The sequence below is a fragment of the Sander lucioperca genome, chromosome 7, assembly GCF_008315115.2.
Source record: "Sander lucioperca isolate FBNREF2018 chromosome 7, SLUC_FBN_1.2, whole genome shotgun sequence".
In the NCBI taxonomy this organism is placed as follows: Eukaryota; Metazoa; Chordata; class Actinopteri; order Perciformes; family Percidae; genus Sander; species Sander lucioperca.
This window is the reverse complement of record NC_050179.1, coordinates 16,846,875-16,863,956: the sequence shown is the minus strand read 5'-3', so window position 1 is coordinate 16,863,956 and position 17,082 is coordinate 16,846,875. Positions and strand designations below refer to the sequence as shown.

The window sequence follows — 17,082 nt, the reverse complement described above, 5'->3', positions numbered from 1 at the left end:
GTACAAACAACAGATACTGTACTATACCATACAACAGACCTTACTATGGTCTTGATGGTGTATAAAACCCAACATGGTGTCATGTAATGCATTAGTTAAACATAACTCAAAATTAATGAATAAAATAAATTAATAAAAGAGAGCTCACAAGTACAACAATTACAAATCTCCATCGTCGTGCAGGCCTGTTCTGCCTTTTACTTGCGGCTATTTAGGAGCTTAATAGGCACTGGGATTAATTAGTTTTTGAAACGGTCAAGTCTGCAGCGAGGAACTCTAAACCTGCTACCAGATGGCAGCAGCTCAGTTATACCTTTAATAACACCACACCTGAAATAATATTATGTAAATTGGAAAGATGTATTGTACTGCAATAGAATAACATAACCTATACATAAACTGATCGAAATTATGCAGTTTATGTGCTTGTATTACGATGGTCTGAAACAGAAACTTCTCTTACATTTTAAATGTATTGTATTTGTTGTTTGTTTTAATGGCTGATGTAACTTTTGTCTGGCTTTATACCTGCAAAGCTATTCCCTCCAGATTTACAATTCATTGTGGACTTGAGACCAGGCTTGTAGACCATTATACAAACAGGTCAAAGTACATCTCAGTGTACCAAGTTAGTGTCTGTATGGCTCATTACAGCCTGATGGTGTTGCCCTGTAGCTTTCTTACTCCAAGTGCACTTTTCTGGGCATTATAGTAAATCATTCAAAACCACTGGCCAACACTTTTATATCAGACTGCAGCTTTACTAACATTTGCAAAAGGAAAAGAAAAACTGTCTGCTAAAGCATCATCAACTTCATTTTATTACATTTTATTAATGTCCTTCTAAATTTAGTATACTTGTTTTATACATTCTCCAATTTGTAGGCCCTCTGTACCCGGCTGTTTGAATGATTTGCCTACGAAAAGTATTGCGTTGTACTATTTTCATTGCGATACGCCTGGTTTTGCAGAAATCGAACTAAGTTTGATCTATTGAACTGCTCACATTGGACTTCAGGGAGCTTTTCAGCTTCAGCGCTCCTCCCAATAATAAAAACTACAAAACTGAAAATAGCCTTTTTGTCAAATCTTTCTATGCTTTGTATGCGTATCCCATTTCTGTAATGCTAGAAAGCTGTTCTAAAATATCACGCTAAAGGATTATCTCTTTCCAGTGCCCCATTTTAATTTTGATTATGTGATAAAACGTTTGCAGCCCTGTACACAACAGCCCTGTATTACGCAAGCCCTACATACTGTTGTCAGTATAAACCTTAAGTAACCCATGTTTGCCTATGAAGAACCTTGATTAGAAGTTGGGCTGTTGGCCTAGGTTTATGTTAACCCTTTCAGACCAATGGCCAGTGTATGTGTGTCTTATTTTCGTATCTATTTGTGCGAATGGAGAGTGAGATTGTTGGATAACATTAATTCAGGGATACAGACAACACATAACTGAATGGTAAAACATTTTAGATTTTTATTTTATATTGGAATCCAGATTACGAAGGAGATATTAAATATGTGGTCAGACACAGTAGGGGCATCCAAGACTTGCGGTGCTGTTATGTTACATATTTCCTGTTGGGCTTTTGGATTTTAAAGAAGTATTCCCTGAAGCTATTTACATTGGAGTCAAACTGATGTTCAATATACACAGTGGCTATAAAAAGTATTCACCCAACCTTAAGTTTTCATGTGCTACTACCACATCACACAGCTTTTTATGTTCAATTGTGGACTTTGTTAAAATATTATTACCATCACATTAGTTTAACAAATGTCTCAATATGTCTTATGCATTGTCAACTGACTTATTTCTGGTTAAAGATGGAATCAACAAAAGACATGATGGAAGGGAGAAAGGAGAGGTGTATGTTCTACAGCTCGCTGCGCTCTGTTTTCTCTTTGTGTTGTCGGATCTTCTCCGGGAGAGTCTGAGTCATGAAGACAAACTGCTCCTTCTTCAGGTGCTGAGCAGTTACCTGCTCCTTTACATCAATTGACAAGTAGTCTTCTTCTGCTCCATACTTTGGCCAGTGGACAAGGCCGCCTCCATTAGGAGACCTGCGCGTGTGCACGCACGCACGCACGCACGCACACACACACACACACACACACGTTATAAAAAACCTCATCTCCATTTGTATACTAACTTGTAATGAGGAGGAATTCCTACCCTGTGCGAGCAAAGTTCCCCCAGTAGCTCATCATGGTTCTGCTCAACTCTTCCTCGTCTTCAGCGCATGATTCTGAAATAATGATAATCTGGTAAAACACTTTGCACTCTGGGAAACCCAGAGAAATTCCAGATCTCTGGTAGTCTATTGAAATACAGATTTTTATATTGCACTTACCGGCTAATTTGATATGGGTAGTTGTGAAGCAAAATCCTAATACTGTAAAAATTTCATCGCCGTGGTCACTCCCGACAAAGCTTGGCCTTTTTGCCTGCAGGAATTTGGGTGGATGCTGGTACTCGTACAGGTATACAGGGGCACCTGCATCTAGTAGTAGATGAATGGGTGTGATATAACTTGTTTATGAAAGTGTGACAGTAAACATTTTAGATTTGCATACTTTTGTGTAAATCAAATACCTCTGTGGGCATTAGCAGCTTTGATGGCTGGAAAGGTGAACATCATATCTCCAAGCACCTCAGTGAACACATCTCTATTTTTCTCTCGATCTTCACCAGTTCCAATATATTCATCTACAAACAAATCTCTGAAGAGCGCATCTTTGGGCTTTAGGAAACCGAGCAACACATACAGTATGTCAGAGAAGTTTGAGCATGATAAAGCAGAGTAATACTGTAATGTCCAGCACTGTCTGTCTTACATCAGGGTAGAACAGGGACAGCATGTTCACCAGCTGCTCCCGGTCTAATCCCTCTGTCCAGTTTGCCGGAGCAAAGAACTGAGGGAAGACGGTGAACATTTCATGCACAAAATCTAAACAAAATCATGTTTTCATGTGTTCATCTGGAAATCAGCAAGCTCTTTAGTCACACAAATTGTAGTCGCAATTTAGCATTCAGACTTACATTAGTAAGTAACCAGCCCCCTTCATCATTATTAACACCAGTCATAAATGGTACTACGAGAAGTTCATGTGTATGGAACAGCTCATCCACAGGTTTTCTCAGGAAGTGTCCATCAATATTTACGGAAAATCTCAATCTTTCATCCTTGAGAGAACAAAATGTGTAAAAACAAAAGTTGAGAGAAAGACAACATAAATAAAGGTGAACATTTCATCACATCTTGCAGAAGACATCTTATTCTCACCTGAGCAAAAGCCACGATAGTGTTAATATTGAGATTTCTCATGCAATTTGCCATCTTCTCTGTGCTTTCGAGGCTACAGCCAGATACATTTGCCACCACCTGAGGACAGGTAAAGGTACTTTATTGTCACATACATGTAGCAAAATTCATTCTCTGCATTTAACCCATCCCTCAAGGGAGCAATGGGCAGCCACTTACAGCGCCCGGGAACCAACTCCAGATCTGAGCCAGTGCCTTGATCAAGGGCACAGACTGGAGAACCTAGTACATGTTATTTGATGATGGGGGAAACCAGAGCAAACCCACGCAAACATGGGGAGAACATACAAACTCCACACAGAAAGGCCCGGAAGGATCTGGATTCAAACCCAGAACCTTCTTGCTGTGAGGCCACAGTGCTAACCATTGAGCCACCATGCTGCTAAAGACAGATATGTGGGCTCCATTTCAACCATTTAGAAAAACAAATATGTTGTGTATTCTCAATGTTGTGCACTGAAGAATGTTCAGCAAAAATAAACACACTGATCATTAACCTGCATCACTGATAGAGGATCCTTTGAAATGAGGATATCCATCGCAGCAGTGCCACTCTCAGCAATAGCGTGGTGGAACAGGCCAACAGACAACGGTGAGAGAAGCTGTTGATTCAAGCAGAACAAATTCAAAAGGTTCTGTAGGGACTTTGCAGTGATATAACTGTGCCATACTACCAAAAAAGTGAGTTTATGCTTTAATGCTTTGTCTGCAGATCGATCCTTACCAGGAGGGATACGCTCACTCCGCCAGCAGACTCCCCAAATATGGTAACTAAATCTGGGTCCCCTCCAAAGTTGTGAATGTGCTGCTGAATCCACCTCAGAGCTTGTACCTGGTCCAACAGGCCAACGTTCCCTGACATGTGCTCATCTCCAGTGCTGGATGGAACATACAATTATAGTCTCTATCAGCTGGTAAAAGTGAGCCTGTTTTGAATTTGGGTTCACATGTGGCACAGATCAGATCAAAAGTAGTAGAATATAGTCAAAGTATGTTCATTATGTGCTTAGGGTTGCACGTTTTTGTTTTACCTGAGAAAGCCCAGAAGTCCCAAGCGGTACTGGATCAGAACCACAATCATATCCTGGTAAGCAGCCAGGGCAGAGCCGTCATACATTGAAGCTGCCCCCATAGCAAACCCTCCACCATGGATCCAGACCATGACCTGGTAAGGTAATAAAAGACCTTGATCGTTTCCACAAAGCAAAAGCACATTTTTACTTTATTCCATCTGAGCTCATAAAAATATCAATCAAACTCAGACTTTACTCCGACTAGAACGTAAAACCGATGGTGAGAAAAAAAGGACATCAGCCCTTTTGCAATCTGGTTCTATATATGGGCATCATTATACTCATATTGCCATTATGTATTTTGCATAAAAGGAATCAAGCCAAAGTTATCCAAAGCTGAATCTCAGTAACTGAGCGGCATCACTCACAAACAGTAACTTACTGGAAGCTTGGCATCATGAGCTCTGTTTGCAGGAGTGTAAATGTTAAGGTAAAGGCAGTCCTCTGAAATGTCTGGGAGATCTACCAACATGACACCAAGTTTATCAAACAGATCTAAAGAGAACTGTTTATGTTGAACACACCTGAAAAAAAAAGATTTGTTTTTGTAGTGAGTATTAGACATAATTTCCCCAAGCGTGGTGTGCAACAACTGAAGCATATGAAGGCCTTACATGGGTGGCTGCTGGGTGGCGTCTCTCACTCCTTCCCATCCCTCTACAGGCTGGGGTGCAGCCAGTCTCAGAGCGGGGCCTACGGGTGGCTTGGCAAACGGTACACCCAGGTAGGCATGGACCCCAGGCTCCTTCCCCTTTACACTCACATACTGACCTCTCAGGCTCCCCAGCTTTGTGTGGACTTCAGGAGCTGTCAAGATATTTGGAGAAAAATCATGATGAAACACAATTCATCAGTTCAATTCGAGGTAATTTTGGGGGGAAATATGTATAGCTAGGTTACAAATATAATTCCTATATGTATATAACATCTCTTCGTTGGTTGGCTCTAGCTTATGTGGCAACTGACAAGTGGAAAAGTGTTAGATAATATAAAAACTTTTATTTGATTTTAGCCATTAGTCGAGCCATGTGAAAGACAACTTTTCCCTGTCTTCAATGTTCGCCATGCTGTTTGTATAGATGCCTCAAAAACATGTAACTAACTTGCACTGAATCAAATAGTTAAATAATGAGTTAGTCGATAGACCGTAAATTAATGAACAACAATTTGGACATTATATCTTGATGTTTTGGACTGTGGGTCAGAAAAAAACAAGCAATGTGAAGATGTCACCTTGGACTCTGTGACAGTTTCCTTTCCCAATTAAAACGTTTCACTACTGGAGAGTGGAATTTATACCATTATTGATTACTCAAAAAAATATTGACCGATTAATCATTGATGAAAATAGTTTATAGTTGCAGCTCTATAACTAAATTTACGGGAGCAGAGGTTTTGACACTGTACTGGTCAGGATCATAGGATACAGAGCTCCACCCTGGTTCAACTCTGGTCCACTAAAGAGTGTAGATTTTCAGTTAAATTAATGGCACTCCGGATATACAAGTATATTATGCAATCCTTTTGCTGGTAGGATATGGCGCCTACCAGCAAATGTATTTCTCGTAATCTGTTGTTGACTTGATATCTTTTTGCATTTATTGCGCCTTTATCGAGGTTACCCTTTATCTATTGCTATGCAAATTATAATCGTAAAATTATTAAGACCTCCTTATTTCGAGATAAAATGTTAACACACTCAACATGGCTATGCTGCAATAATAGATTGCGTAGCAAAATTGTATTCAACTTTGCAAAATGCAATTCTTTGCCTAGGTCCTGCCTTGAATATTTTTCAAAATAAATGTTTTTAATCGCCTCTTATATAATTATATTTTATCTTATCATATTTTATATGTCCTTCTACATCTACTACAGTTTTTTTTCATTCCTGCAGCGGCACATATAACGCCAGTTATTCAGACCAACAGTCAGATAAAGCCTACATTAGAATGCATTATTTTTGTCGCCGATATTCGTGTGCAAAGAAGTTGGTGTTCTCCTACTTACCAAGTAGGTCTGCTGCAGCAACATAGAGAAATAACACAGACGTTAGAAAGAAGAAAGTTTGTTTTGCACGGAACTGCATGGTGTTCGTCTCTGAGTGGATTGCGACTACTGGGTTCTTCGGGGAGGACGCTCAAAAAGAAAATGACGCCACTTTTACCACCATTTACATAGCTATTACGTGCACGATAGGCGTGACTCGTCGGTTTTATACCACCCCAAGGTTAGCCTATTTACTGACCATTACTCCACAACGCTCCGGAGGCAAATACGAGACTACGCTGGCAACCATGGCTCAAAGCATTACAGTAATGCTGCTTGCACTAAAGAACAAATGCCACTCATACACACGGACGCAATGAGCATAATAACTGTTGCACGTGAAAAAGTTAGGCTATGATTGACTTTGCAGGCCTATGTGTCACCTATCAATGCACACCACATTCCCAGTATTATTCATTACTGTAATACATGGCCTATGATGAGATTTCAAATCCCACTACTACTTGTAGGAAAATGGTGTCTTCAAAGTAGGTGGTTAGTAAGTAGGTAACTTAAATAAAAAGGATTTGACTTAAAATAGCATGCTTTGTCAAAGAAACTAAGATTTTAAAACAAAAACAAATGAATTTGAAATTAAAACAAAATATAGAAATAATCTGAAACAAATATGTAAGGACAGAAAAAAATATGTGGAGGAGAGATAGGCTACTGTTAATATACAAACACACACTCATGTCCCTAAATATTCATATAGAGCTCCCCCTCGTGGAGATATGTATGTTAGTGGAAGTAGGGTTGATTGTGATCAAAATCACATGACATTTGAACTCGGGGCAATGGTGAGGGCGGGGCAATCATCAAACAGGAAGTACCTGCTGTTCTTTTAATAATACATCCATGTAATACATCCATGTGTGAAACTTCTTTTAATACATCCATTGTGTGAAAGCCATGGATGTATTAAGAGCCATTGCCAAACAGGTTATTTTGCTGTTCCTATTGACTCTTGTTTTGAGCTTCTGGTAGCCCCAGGTGCTGCCAATCAGGTGCCTGATTTAGAAATGAGATTATGCAACCAGTGGCAATCCCATATCTCCACAGTCTGGGACTGAACTCTATCCTCCAAGATGACAACGCTCGCTCCCACAGGGGGGGGGGGTTTATCTGAGACTACCTCCAGAATGTGGGAGTGGAGAGGATGGAATGGCCTGCCAGCAGTCCTGACCCCCTAACAGGAACAACATTGCAAATGGTAAAATGACATAAACATAAAACTGACAAAGTTTTACTATCATTCATTAATGAAGGTGCACCATTGTTTAGGCCTTTTAACATAGACTTTACAGTGTCTACATTGTGTTTACATTAGGCAAATGGAGAACCCACGAAGCTGCACATTTTCTACAGACAGTTTGGCACTAAGAGCACTGATATCTGTATCATTTCTTTTATGAATGTGTTATCTGCATTTTCTCTTTTGATTTGATTAGGATTTCAAAATGGTATTGGGTGTAGATTTAATGTGTTGCCTTCACATCGTAATATACTACAGAAGTCCGAAAAGCAAAAAATGTCCCACATTAGGGCAATCCACCCCTACTTCCACTAACATATATACATACATATCTCCACAACGCATGCATCAATCCATCTGTGCATTCTGATGTAGACTATAATATAATATGTGAGAGTAATACAATATAAAAGTAATATTAAAGGTCAGACACAGCTAATATTAACTGTTGTTAACTGTTTTTTCAACCATACAGAATATATCCTGAATTTAGGAAGAGGGGAGATGGCTTTGCCAGCCTCTGTGACTCAGAGGATAAGAAAATTAAGGGGGAGAAAAGGCCATGGACCTGAGATCTGTTGCCAGACAAGGTAAATGAGTCTGCAAGGATGGCTGTTCTGCGCCATGGCAGATAATGAGCAGCATCTCCCAAGCCATGTTCTTCCCAGACCTGCAGGAGCTTCCATGACAGATGTGCCTTACACCACCAAGCACAAGGTGAAAAGACAGGAGGAGGAGCAGAGTGGCAAAAGGAAAAGGAGGTAGCCTACCCAAGGAAGAGTGACACCATCACCTGCAAGCAAGCAGTGTCAGAGGGAGCAGGACCCTGCCACCCAGCAGCAGTAGTTTGGCAATTGGCGACCCCTTATTACAGAAGTTTAAATCAACAAAATTATTTCTGTGACGTAATTTTTAGGTTTTTGGTAAACAACAATGAAATATCTAAAAGGCTAACCATCTCAAAGCCACATTTTCCTTCAGTTAAAAATGAACGGATAAGTACTATAGTTAATGTTTTAAAATCTTCTGATGAGTATGCGTGTTGCTTCTGCTGTGGTGGCAGCGACAGCAGACTGCCGCCGACTGGATTGGGTTCCCCTGAATGAGCGAGGAACAAACGAAGGCTCATCTCTCGCGAGGAACGACGCCGTTATCGGAATCTCTACAAACAACACGAGAATTCATCATTCACACGGTAATATAACCCAATCTTACACGGTACATGTGCTGCGTGCCAGCAGTTGGGGGAAGAAGATGATTTAAAAATCATATTTGTTGTTATTTCTTTCAACAATCATGATTGCTGCATTACATTTTGGCGGCCTTTGGGCCTAACTAGCATGCTAACACCATGCTAGCGTAGACACCGACTCATTTGCGCTGCTTCGTCTTTAACGTTAGCACGCAAGCTTGCAAATCGGATTTTGTAGCTGTGCTCACTTAGCTAACGTTAGCTAGCTAGTATCTGCTCAAGCTAGCTAGCTAGTTAGCTTACGATATTGCCAAATATAATGTTTTGCCGAATTGCAGTAACGTTCGTACTAACGTTAGCTAAGATACATACAATGCAATTGTATTAAGGTTACATCGGTTTGGTTTATTGTTTTATCGTTACCCATAACTTACTTTATATCGTCAACAACAGACCCCCGCCCAGTTAACCTAACCTAGCTAGCCCTTGCGTTAGTTAACTAGCTAGCTATGGAGTAACGTTAATGTAGCAATCTAAACGTAGTCAACTTAATCGGGCTGGCAAGACTTTGCCAGTGTGCCTGATGTGTAACGTTAGCTGGCTTTCTTTTGCCAGCAGCTGTAACGTTTGCTGCCTCGGATCACCTCAAACTACCAGCACTAACGGAACTCGAGCTAATATCACCAGTCAGTTAACGTTAATAAGATGCCAACCGGTTTTGCAGTCACTTCTCATTCACAATGACATGTCTTTCAATATCATCACAATTTATTTGGCCATAAATGTAAAGAGGAATTGACTCAGGAGGTGGGCATATCATATCTATGGATACATATCCTCTCTCTCTCGGACACCGTTATTGTCACTTGTGTCTGGATCTGGTTCTCTCTCCTGAGGAGATATGCCTCTGTGCGAATATACAATGAATGCAGTCCTGTTTGAGTCAGCGTTTAGCTAAGTGATTGATAGTTAAAAATGCATCCTTTCATTAATTCCATAAATTATAAGGCAAAGGTTTTTGTCATTGTGAGTTAATTATGCCAAAAACTGACTGCCCTGGCTTGCATCAATATTAACGTTAGTAGTCTTTAAAAAAAGAACTTAAACTTAAAAAAAAAAAGAAAAAAAAGTAGGTGTATATTTTTGCACTTTAACTCGAATGCATAAGACACAAATGTACTCCGATGAAAGCTCAAATACATCTAAAAAATCATAGTAATTACAAAATAATTTAACTTTGTTCGATGGAGTGATGCACAGAACTTAATTATTACTTCTTTCTTATTACTTACTATGTTAGTACACAAAATAGCAATTGTATGATCATAACTAAATAAAAATGAACAAACATGTTAAGCAGGCAAATAAAATAATGCAATCAATGAATAGCAGCAAACATGACTAAAACACACAGCAAAGAGGCTTGACAATATTTGGCATTAGCCTACATAGTGCATGCAAACTTTATATTGACTTGACAGACACAGATGGTCAAAATAGGAAAGTAGATGGTCAGTATAAGGAAATAATTGTTAAATATGTTTTTAAAAGCCGTACTAATATGAGAGTGATAGTGACAATTCACCTTTTTGTAAGACCTTCAAAGCTTGTTTGTATGCAACCACTTGTACATGCCATTAAAGACTTTTTTGAATAATATAACATTATATCTTGTATTTGTGTAGTTACTGATTTTAACATGAAATAACATCTTATTCCTGCAACTTAAGAAACACTTTCTTAAACATCTGTGAATTGTACAAACAAATGAAATGCAGCTTATGGAGTTTGAGATTTCATCAGTTGTTCGACAAACTAGTCCTTTTCCATGCATAGTCTCCAGTAATGCAGAGGCAGCAACAGACACAGCAGAAATATATTCTGCCTTATAGTAGCATGTCTGTAGAAAAATATTTCGCTGTCTTCTTAAGTTAACAACATTTTCATATTATCTTATTTCAGTTGTGAACAATGTCTGAACAAGAGTTGGATGAAATTGTGCAAATAACAGTGGAGGACTTTAACCAGGATGACCAAACAGGTAAAATTCTTTACTGGATATTTACATTCTCTGCCCTCTTGACCAGATATTGTTAGGTTCCATAGGCAAGTGCAAAACTATCAAACATGGGCATTTAATCAGTAACAATTTTACTAATTCTCACGTAATTGTTTTAATGTAAGCTTACTTTAGGGTAAGTGTGTGCTGTACAACTTCATTATTTAAAACTTGCACAATAAATGCTGTAAATGGGTTTGGCACTTGGTGTGATCAGATCCTCAATACCCTTGCGTTAGATTGGAGCAGGCGCACAGCTTCAATCTGGGCATCCCGTTTTGAAATCTGACTTAGAAGGCTGATGTGTAGTTTTAAGGGTGTCTTTACATGTATTTTTGATTCATGCCAGACATACTGGACAATCATGGAGACGATGAGGAAAGGCCTCAGAAGAAAAAGAGGAAATTAAGCAACAGCCAGGAGAATAACAACAACAACAACAACCAAGACATATCTTTTATTAAGGTACCAGCTCTGAATAATTGGCACTGTCCAAAGCTCATATGGTTTTATACATTCAAAATATGAGGATAGGATTTGTTAGTTAAATTACACATACCACGTTTTACAATTTGTTTTTCCAGAACCTGTTGGTCTCATTCACCGCATCAATCAGCCAGCGACTGGAGGGAATTGAATCAAAGTTACATTCCCTGGATGCTACATGCAAAGCCCTTGGACACAAACTGGACAGCATGGTGCCATGTGCAAAGAGTCCTATCCAGGTTCCTATGGTTGCAGGGTCTCCTCAGGGGGCCACTCAAACTTGGAACAAAGTGCGATGGTAAGATGAAAGTATTTGCACACTAGTGCATGTTTCACCAATTAAACGTTGTCTTCATTCTGTCTTGGAGTGCAATTGTCCTTTCAGTCATTTTACAAAGCTGTATTGTGATTACAGGAGCCAGCAGAACCACAGTACCTAAACTTAATTTAGACTGCAAAGCATGCATACATGTGCCAGTTAACCACTGTGTTTTGAACTTCTCCTTCAGTGTTGTTCCACAAACAAATGTGATAGTGAGCAGTGAACACCCGAAGGGCACTAGCCAAGAAGACTCCCCTCTGGAGAATCTGCTCAGCAAGTGAGTGGCTCAAATTCACACTATATGCCTAGTGGAGACAGAGGTCAGAAATGTGCAAATCCTTCCCAACACAGCGCCTCATGAACAATGTTGGGGTCATTATTGGAAAACAATAATCAATTGTACCTTGCCCCAGTTTTCAGTCCAGACAATTGAGGACTGTAAATAATCTGTATTCCTCACACAAGGTGGCCGCTGCCATGATCTGTCTGTATATTAGACCTACTGATTACAAATTTGTGTTTCTTTTCAGCACGATGACCAGGAAGCGTCAGAACACAATCCTGGTAAAGGTGCCAGCCCCTGAGGAGAGTCAGGAAGAACAAGACAGCGGCTCCGAGGCCAGCGACACTGTTTCTAATGGTGGCCATTCCAGCAATGCGCAAAATGGCCAAAATGTCACACTCATCACACTCAATTCAGAAGGTATGACTTCACACATTGCTCTTGTTCCCTTGTAGTCAGTGGACTACAAGGTCGTATTTTTAAGGACTGCCTCACTGATTTTAAATTGTGTTCTTTCATATACACCATTACACTTGTCATTAATCTCTGCATTTACTTGCAAGCCAATCATTGGGGTAAATCTTGAACAGTACCATCATTGGTTGAGCAGCAGCTTTACCTTTGGGCCACATTTCTCCAGTAAGGCAAAGGAAATCAAAGCCTTACACCTGTAATTTTTACAACAACAAACCTTCCTTTAGTCTTTCAAATGATAAATGGCTGTATATACAGTATATAGGCCTAGTGCTTTTATCCAAAGTGCCAAATTTGCCTCTCATTCACCCATTTACACACGATAGCAGGTGCTGGTTTGGACACTGGTCTGATTTAGGAGCCACAGCTGCTGCAAATAATTACTTTTGATTGTTTTGTTAAGATTGTACTTATTTAACATGGCTAACGTGACGCTTTCAGATGGTGTCCATATTCAAGGAAAAGCAAACTGCTCATGTGTCATATTCATGTCCCTGTGGTTCTGTCTCAACCTGTATTGATAAATGTTCTGATTGGTCTTATATGTTTTCAGTGGCTTTACTTAGTGGTTTTTGCTGTGCCAGACAGAATTGTTCAGTTCTAAATGTGCAAACCTAAATGAAGTCCACATTGTTGTTACTGTGTTGCTATTTTTTGTGATTGTTGGTTTGGTTATTTTCGGTGGACTTGGAACGTTCTTGGTTATCTTCAAAGGCAAACTATTATTCATTTATTGGCTGCTGTGGGTTACCATGATAAAAACGTGTTAGTCAGCATTAGCGTGATGGTACCATGTGGTGTTCAGAACAGGGTGTCTCATGCTTTGTTTTTGTGTTTGTTTGTGTGGTGAATTTAACAGCTAACATACGCTGAGAGCAAACCGCCAGACCACATATTCAGCTTTTTAATATCATCAATAACATAAGTTTTGCCTTGACCTACTTCTCATTTACTGCCACATGGGTGTGCTATTGTATTTCATGAAGTATCTCAGTGGCTCTCTACCAGTGTGGTATACGTCAACCTGTGAAGGAAAACTAGGTAGAATTACATACTGCCCCAAATTTCAGTATTTTTAACTACATGTTTGATGAAAGAGAGCCATGTAACTGTGTTTGAATATCTGTTCTCCTGTTTACTTTAGATGATTACCCAGAAGGCACCTGGTTGGGAGATGAGAACAACCCAGAGATGCGAGTTCGTTGCCCAGTGTCTCCAGCTGACATGCTCCATATCACCACAAATTGCCGCACCGCAGAGAAAATGGCTCTGACGCTGTTGGACTACCTGTTCCATCGGGAGGTCCAGGCCATGTCAAACCTCTCTGGCCAGGGCAAACATGGCAAGAAGCAGCTGGACCCGCTCATGATCTATGGCATTCGCTGTGAGTCCTCCTGCCATGACATTAAAACCATCTAGTATTGACAAGTGCATCAATTTCCTGCCACATGCTTCACGTTTCGATATTTTTCTGAAGGTCGACCTGGTGGTAAACATTATTCCATGACAGGCCAGTTTGCAAAATGACCCACTAATAACTATTAAGGCGGTATCCAGTAACCACTGTTTATCTCATGATTATTACATGATTTCTGCATAGTTTATTTATACTAATAAATCTCACTCAGCGGGGTTTAAATCCTTGCCCCCTTACAGCAATAAATGAACTCTGTGGGACCTTCCCACATTTTATCTTCGTTCCATTACAAAGCAGCACCGATTTGAACACAGAAATAGACTGCAGTCTGTATTCCCAAGGCGGGTTACAACAACACGCATTCATCATTGCACACACGCATTAATGTGCAACACATTTTATAACATACCAGACTGTAAATGACAAGCACATGTCTAGTAGAAAAATCCTAACGGCGTCACCCTCAATTCAGTGAACTCTTTGATTCCTGATGAAGCAGAGTCAGGGCTATGATGGTAGACAGACAGATATTTATGAAGGTCCTGTGGCTATGTACTATATTGATATATTGATATTTCATATTGGTGTGTAAAAAGGGGCTCTGTTAGCTTTAGCCTTTAATTTAGGGTGCAGATTGTGCCCCCTGCTGGAGGTTTTAGTAAATACCCCCCCATGGCACGCATGAGTGCTTGTATACTTAGTTACCTGTATTTCTTCTCAGCAGTATGGGTGGGTGTAGTTACTGTACATGCACATTTGGCCTGACATAGAGGTATGCATAGGCTGGAGCCGTGCCAGCTGACTTTTGGGTGACTCATTCTGCCTGCTTTGACAAAAAGGAAAAGGAATGAAGGAGCAAGTGCCCTGCCTGCCTGTACAGGACCCATCAGGTGTGAAAGGGCTGCCATACAATGCTATCCCACTGTCCACAGATGCTCCTCAGCTCCCCCTCTGTCTCATTTTCTACCCTGAGGCTATAGCTTCGTTGTTAATTTAATAGAAATGAGCTGTTAGGCGGCTCACCCCCTTTAAACAGTCTATAACAGTGACGTTGGCAGTAGGCCTGCACGATATTGGAAAAAACTTACATTGTGATATTTTTTTCCCCTGCAATATATATTGTGATATGAAAAAAAGACTAATTTTTACAAGAGGACATAAATAGCCCTATTTAGAAATACTAAATCATTCTCAACTACTGGGGTGATTTTGTAGGGGAGTGCATCTACAAAGAAAATAAAAATGAAAAAGGAAATTTTCTTATGTGAACCAGTCTTTGTTGAACTTTAAGCCTTTACAAAAACCAAAGCAATTAAGCACTGTGACTACTCTTGTGAAGTGATTTTGGAGAGGGAAATTAGGAAGAAATACACTGGTTGACTGACATGACACCATTGTATTCATATAATATTAATCCAGGCTAAAGTGAATGATATTAATAATGCATGCATGTTGCTTCCTCTAAATTTCAGGTTGTGGTCGACTAGCGGGGCCTGCTTTGGTTGTTTGATAAATTGATTAAAATTGATCATGATTGTTGGTTTGCTGTGCATGCAGAGCCTGCATGTCACACTCTTGCAACAAACTGTGTATCCAAGAGCACTTAAATCAGTGTAAATCACGTTATATCAGAAACAGACTGCTGTTGTAGATTAGTGTTAACGTTTCCAGCGTCGCAGCTCCGAACCATAACGTTAGTTGGGACAGACGCCTTGTTTCTTTAGGCTAACTATGTTAGCTTTAGCCTGGCTGGTAGCAGCTTTCTGCGGTGAAAAATGGCCGGGATATGTCGTGATTATGTTGCATTAATCAGCATGTGCATCACTGTGTCAGCGGCAGCTGCCACTTACGGTACTTTTCTACACACGGGAGAGCCTCACTTCCCATAACCCCTCCCCAGCGGACTAACGTTAAGTCACATGACCACCTGTCTTAAAGGGGAAGGGTCGTTCCGGTAACAATCATGGAAAAGGAGAACGGCGAAAGTTTACTTTTTTATCAAGCAGCAAAGAAGTTGTAGCGTCAACATCGCAACGTGCTGCGATGTGATTATCGCGCATGCGCACATCGCGATGTAGATGATGAAACAAAATATCGTGCAGCCCTAGTTGGCAGCCACTAAATACAGCTGCATCCAGTTTCACCTGCTCATATATCTACTGAGGAAGGGATGAGGGACAGTCACAGGCCTGCGTTAACACTGCTTGTCGAAGGGTAAGTGTGCAGAAGTAAACAGAATCAGGAGAATTGTTTCCTTCGGTTTTCATAAACGTGATTGCAGATGAAGTAGCCCTATTACAAACACCTCCTGTCCTATTATATAGGCCTAGCCCATCAGCTTAATTATGGCCAACATATGTTCTATTGCAGTCTTAGGCAGTGTCCTCATTTTGGATCCTTTAGGATGCTCATTCATTGTATCCAACATTTGTGTACTTACATTAAACAGTCCTTCCAGAAAAATTTGGAGTTTTTTGTGATTGTTGCGGGCAAAAATCATTGATTATGCAGCACGTTTTCTTAAAAAATGCGATGGAATATGCAGGATATTTATGCAATTTTATGCAGTGAAATTACGGGAACTTGCAAAAATTGCGGGAACTTGCAAAAACTGCGGTTTCATCATGGCTTCATCGCGGGGTTTGCAGCTTTTCGATGATGTTCACGTCGCGTAATTACGTCACTTCATATCGTTCCCATGGCAACAGGGGAAAATGGCTGCTCTTGTGTGAAGTAAACGCAACATTTTTCTTTTTTTTTTCTGTTTTTTTTTACTTTTATTTCGAACATACATACACACAACACATACATTAGGAACGCACATTAGGAGATACTCGTACAGTTTCAGTTCTAACATTTAATCATGCCCTCACGCAACATTTTTCCACTTTCTGCTAAGATATGTGACTTTTTTGCAACGAAAATGCGGGGATTATGAAATCATGCAAGCCTCGCATATTTTGCGTGGAAATCGGCAATTTATGCGGCGAAAGTGCGGCGTATTTGAAAAAATGTGGCCCCCGCATAAATATGCGGACTTTGGCTGATTATGCATTAAATTATGCGATCGCATAATCACGTTTTTCTGGAGGGACTGATTAAAAGCTTATATAAGACATCTCATCTACAGTTATGATGACAAT

At 40.1% G+C, this 17,082-nt stretch overlaps 2 protein-coding genes across 4 annotated transcripts in view; one reads left to right on the top strand and one right to left on the bottom strand.

Annotated features, from left to right (window-relative positions):
- Nucleotides 1–1,456: 1,456 nt before the first annotated feature.
- Nucleotides 1,457–6,626, bottom strand: ces2b (carboxylesterase 2b). The gene is made up of 13 exons (XM_031316876.2): nucleotides 6,413–6,626; nucleotides 5,017–5,209; nucleotides 4,785–4,926; nucleotides 4,361–4,494; nucleotides 4,054–4,207; nucleotides 3,827–3,931; nucleotides 3,291–3,389; nucleotides 3,047–3,190; nucleotides 2,842–2,919; nucleotides 2,600–2,747; nucleotides 2,358–2,507; nucleotides 2,180–2,252; nucleotides 1,457–2,067 (listed from the first exon to the last, which is right to left on the bottom strand). The coding sequence occupies exons 1-13, from the start codon at nucleotides 6,489–6,491 to the stop codon at nucleotides 1,881–1,883; spliced, it is 1,686 nt and encodes a 561-aa protein (XP_031172736.1). The 5' UTR covers nucleotides 6,492–6,626; the 3' UTR covers nucleotides 1,457–1,880.
- Nucleotides 6,627–8,621: 1,995 nt separating this feature from the next.
- The window catches only part of LOC116062235 (BTG3 associated nuclear protein), a 54,189-nt gene continuing 45,728 nt past the window's right edge, over nucleotides 8,622–17,082 (top strand). The window contains exons 1-7 of one of the 3 annotated variants that reach the window (XM_031316884.2): nucleotides 8,622–8,901; nucleotides 10,861–10,939; nucleotides 11,307–11,422; nucleotides 11,542–11,741; nucleotides 11,953–12,042; nucleotides 12,296–12,468; nucleotides 13,667–13,906. In XM_031316884.2, the coding sequence (XP_031172744.1) occupies nucleotides 10,870–10,939; nucleotides 11,307–11,422; nucleotides 11,542–11,741; nucleotides 11,953–12,042; nucleotides 12,296–12,468; nucleotides 13,667–13,906 (889 nt within the window). In that variant the 5' untranslated portion in view covers nucleotides 8,622–8,901; nucleotides 10,861–10,869. Of the gene's footprint in view, nucleotides 8,902–10,049; nucleotides 10,410–10,860; nucleotides 10,940–11,306; nucleotides 11,423–11,541; nucleotides 11,742–11,952; nucleotides 12,043–12,295; nucleotides 12,469–13,666; nucleotides 13,907–17,082 lie in introns of those variants that run through there. The other 2 variants (XM_031316893.2, XM_031316903.2) reach the window with 2 other exon arrangements.

Coding starts and splice junctions, on each gene's coding strand:
- ces2b (XM_031316876.2), bottom strand. CDS start 6,491: ATGCAGTTCCGTGCAAAACAAACTTTCTTCTTTCTAACGTCTGTGTTA. Junction 5,210..6,412: donor TGCTGCAGCAGACCTACTTG/GTAAGTAGGAGA, acceptor ATATCTTGACAG/CTCCTGAAGTCCACACAAAG. Junction 4,927..5,016: donor GCCACCCAGCAGCCACCCAT/GTAAGGCCTTCA, acceptor TTTTTTTTTCAG/GTGTGTTCAACATAAACAGT.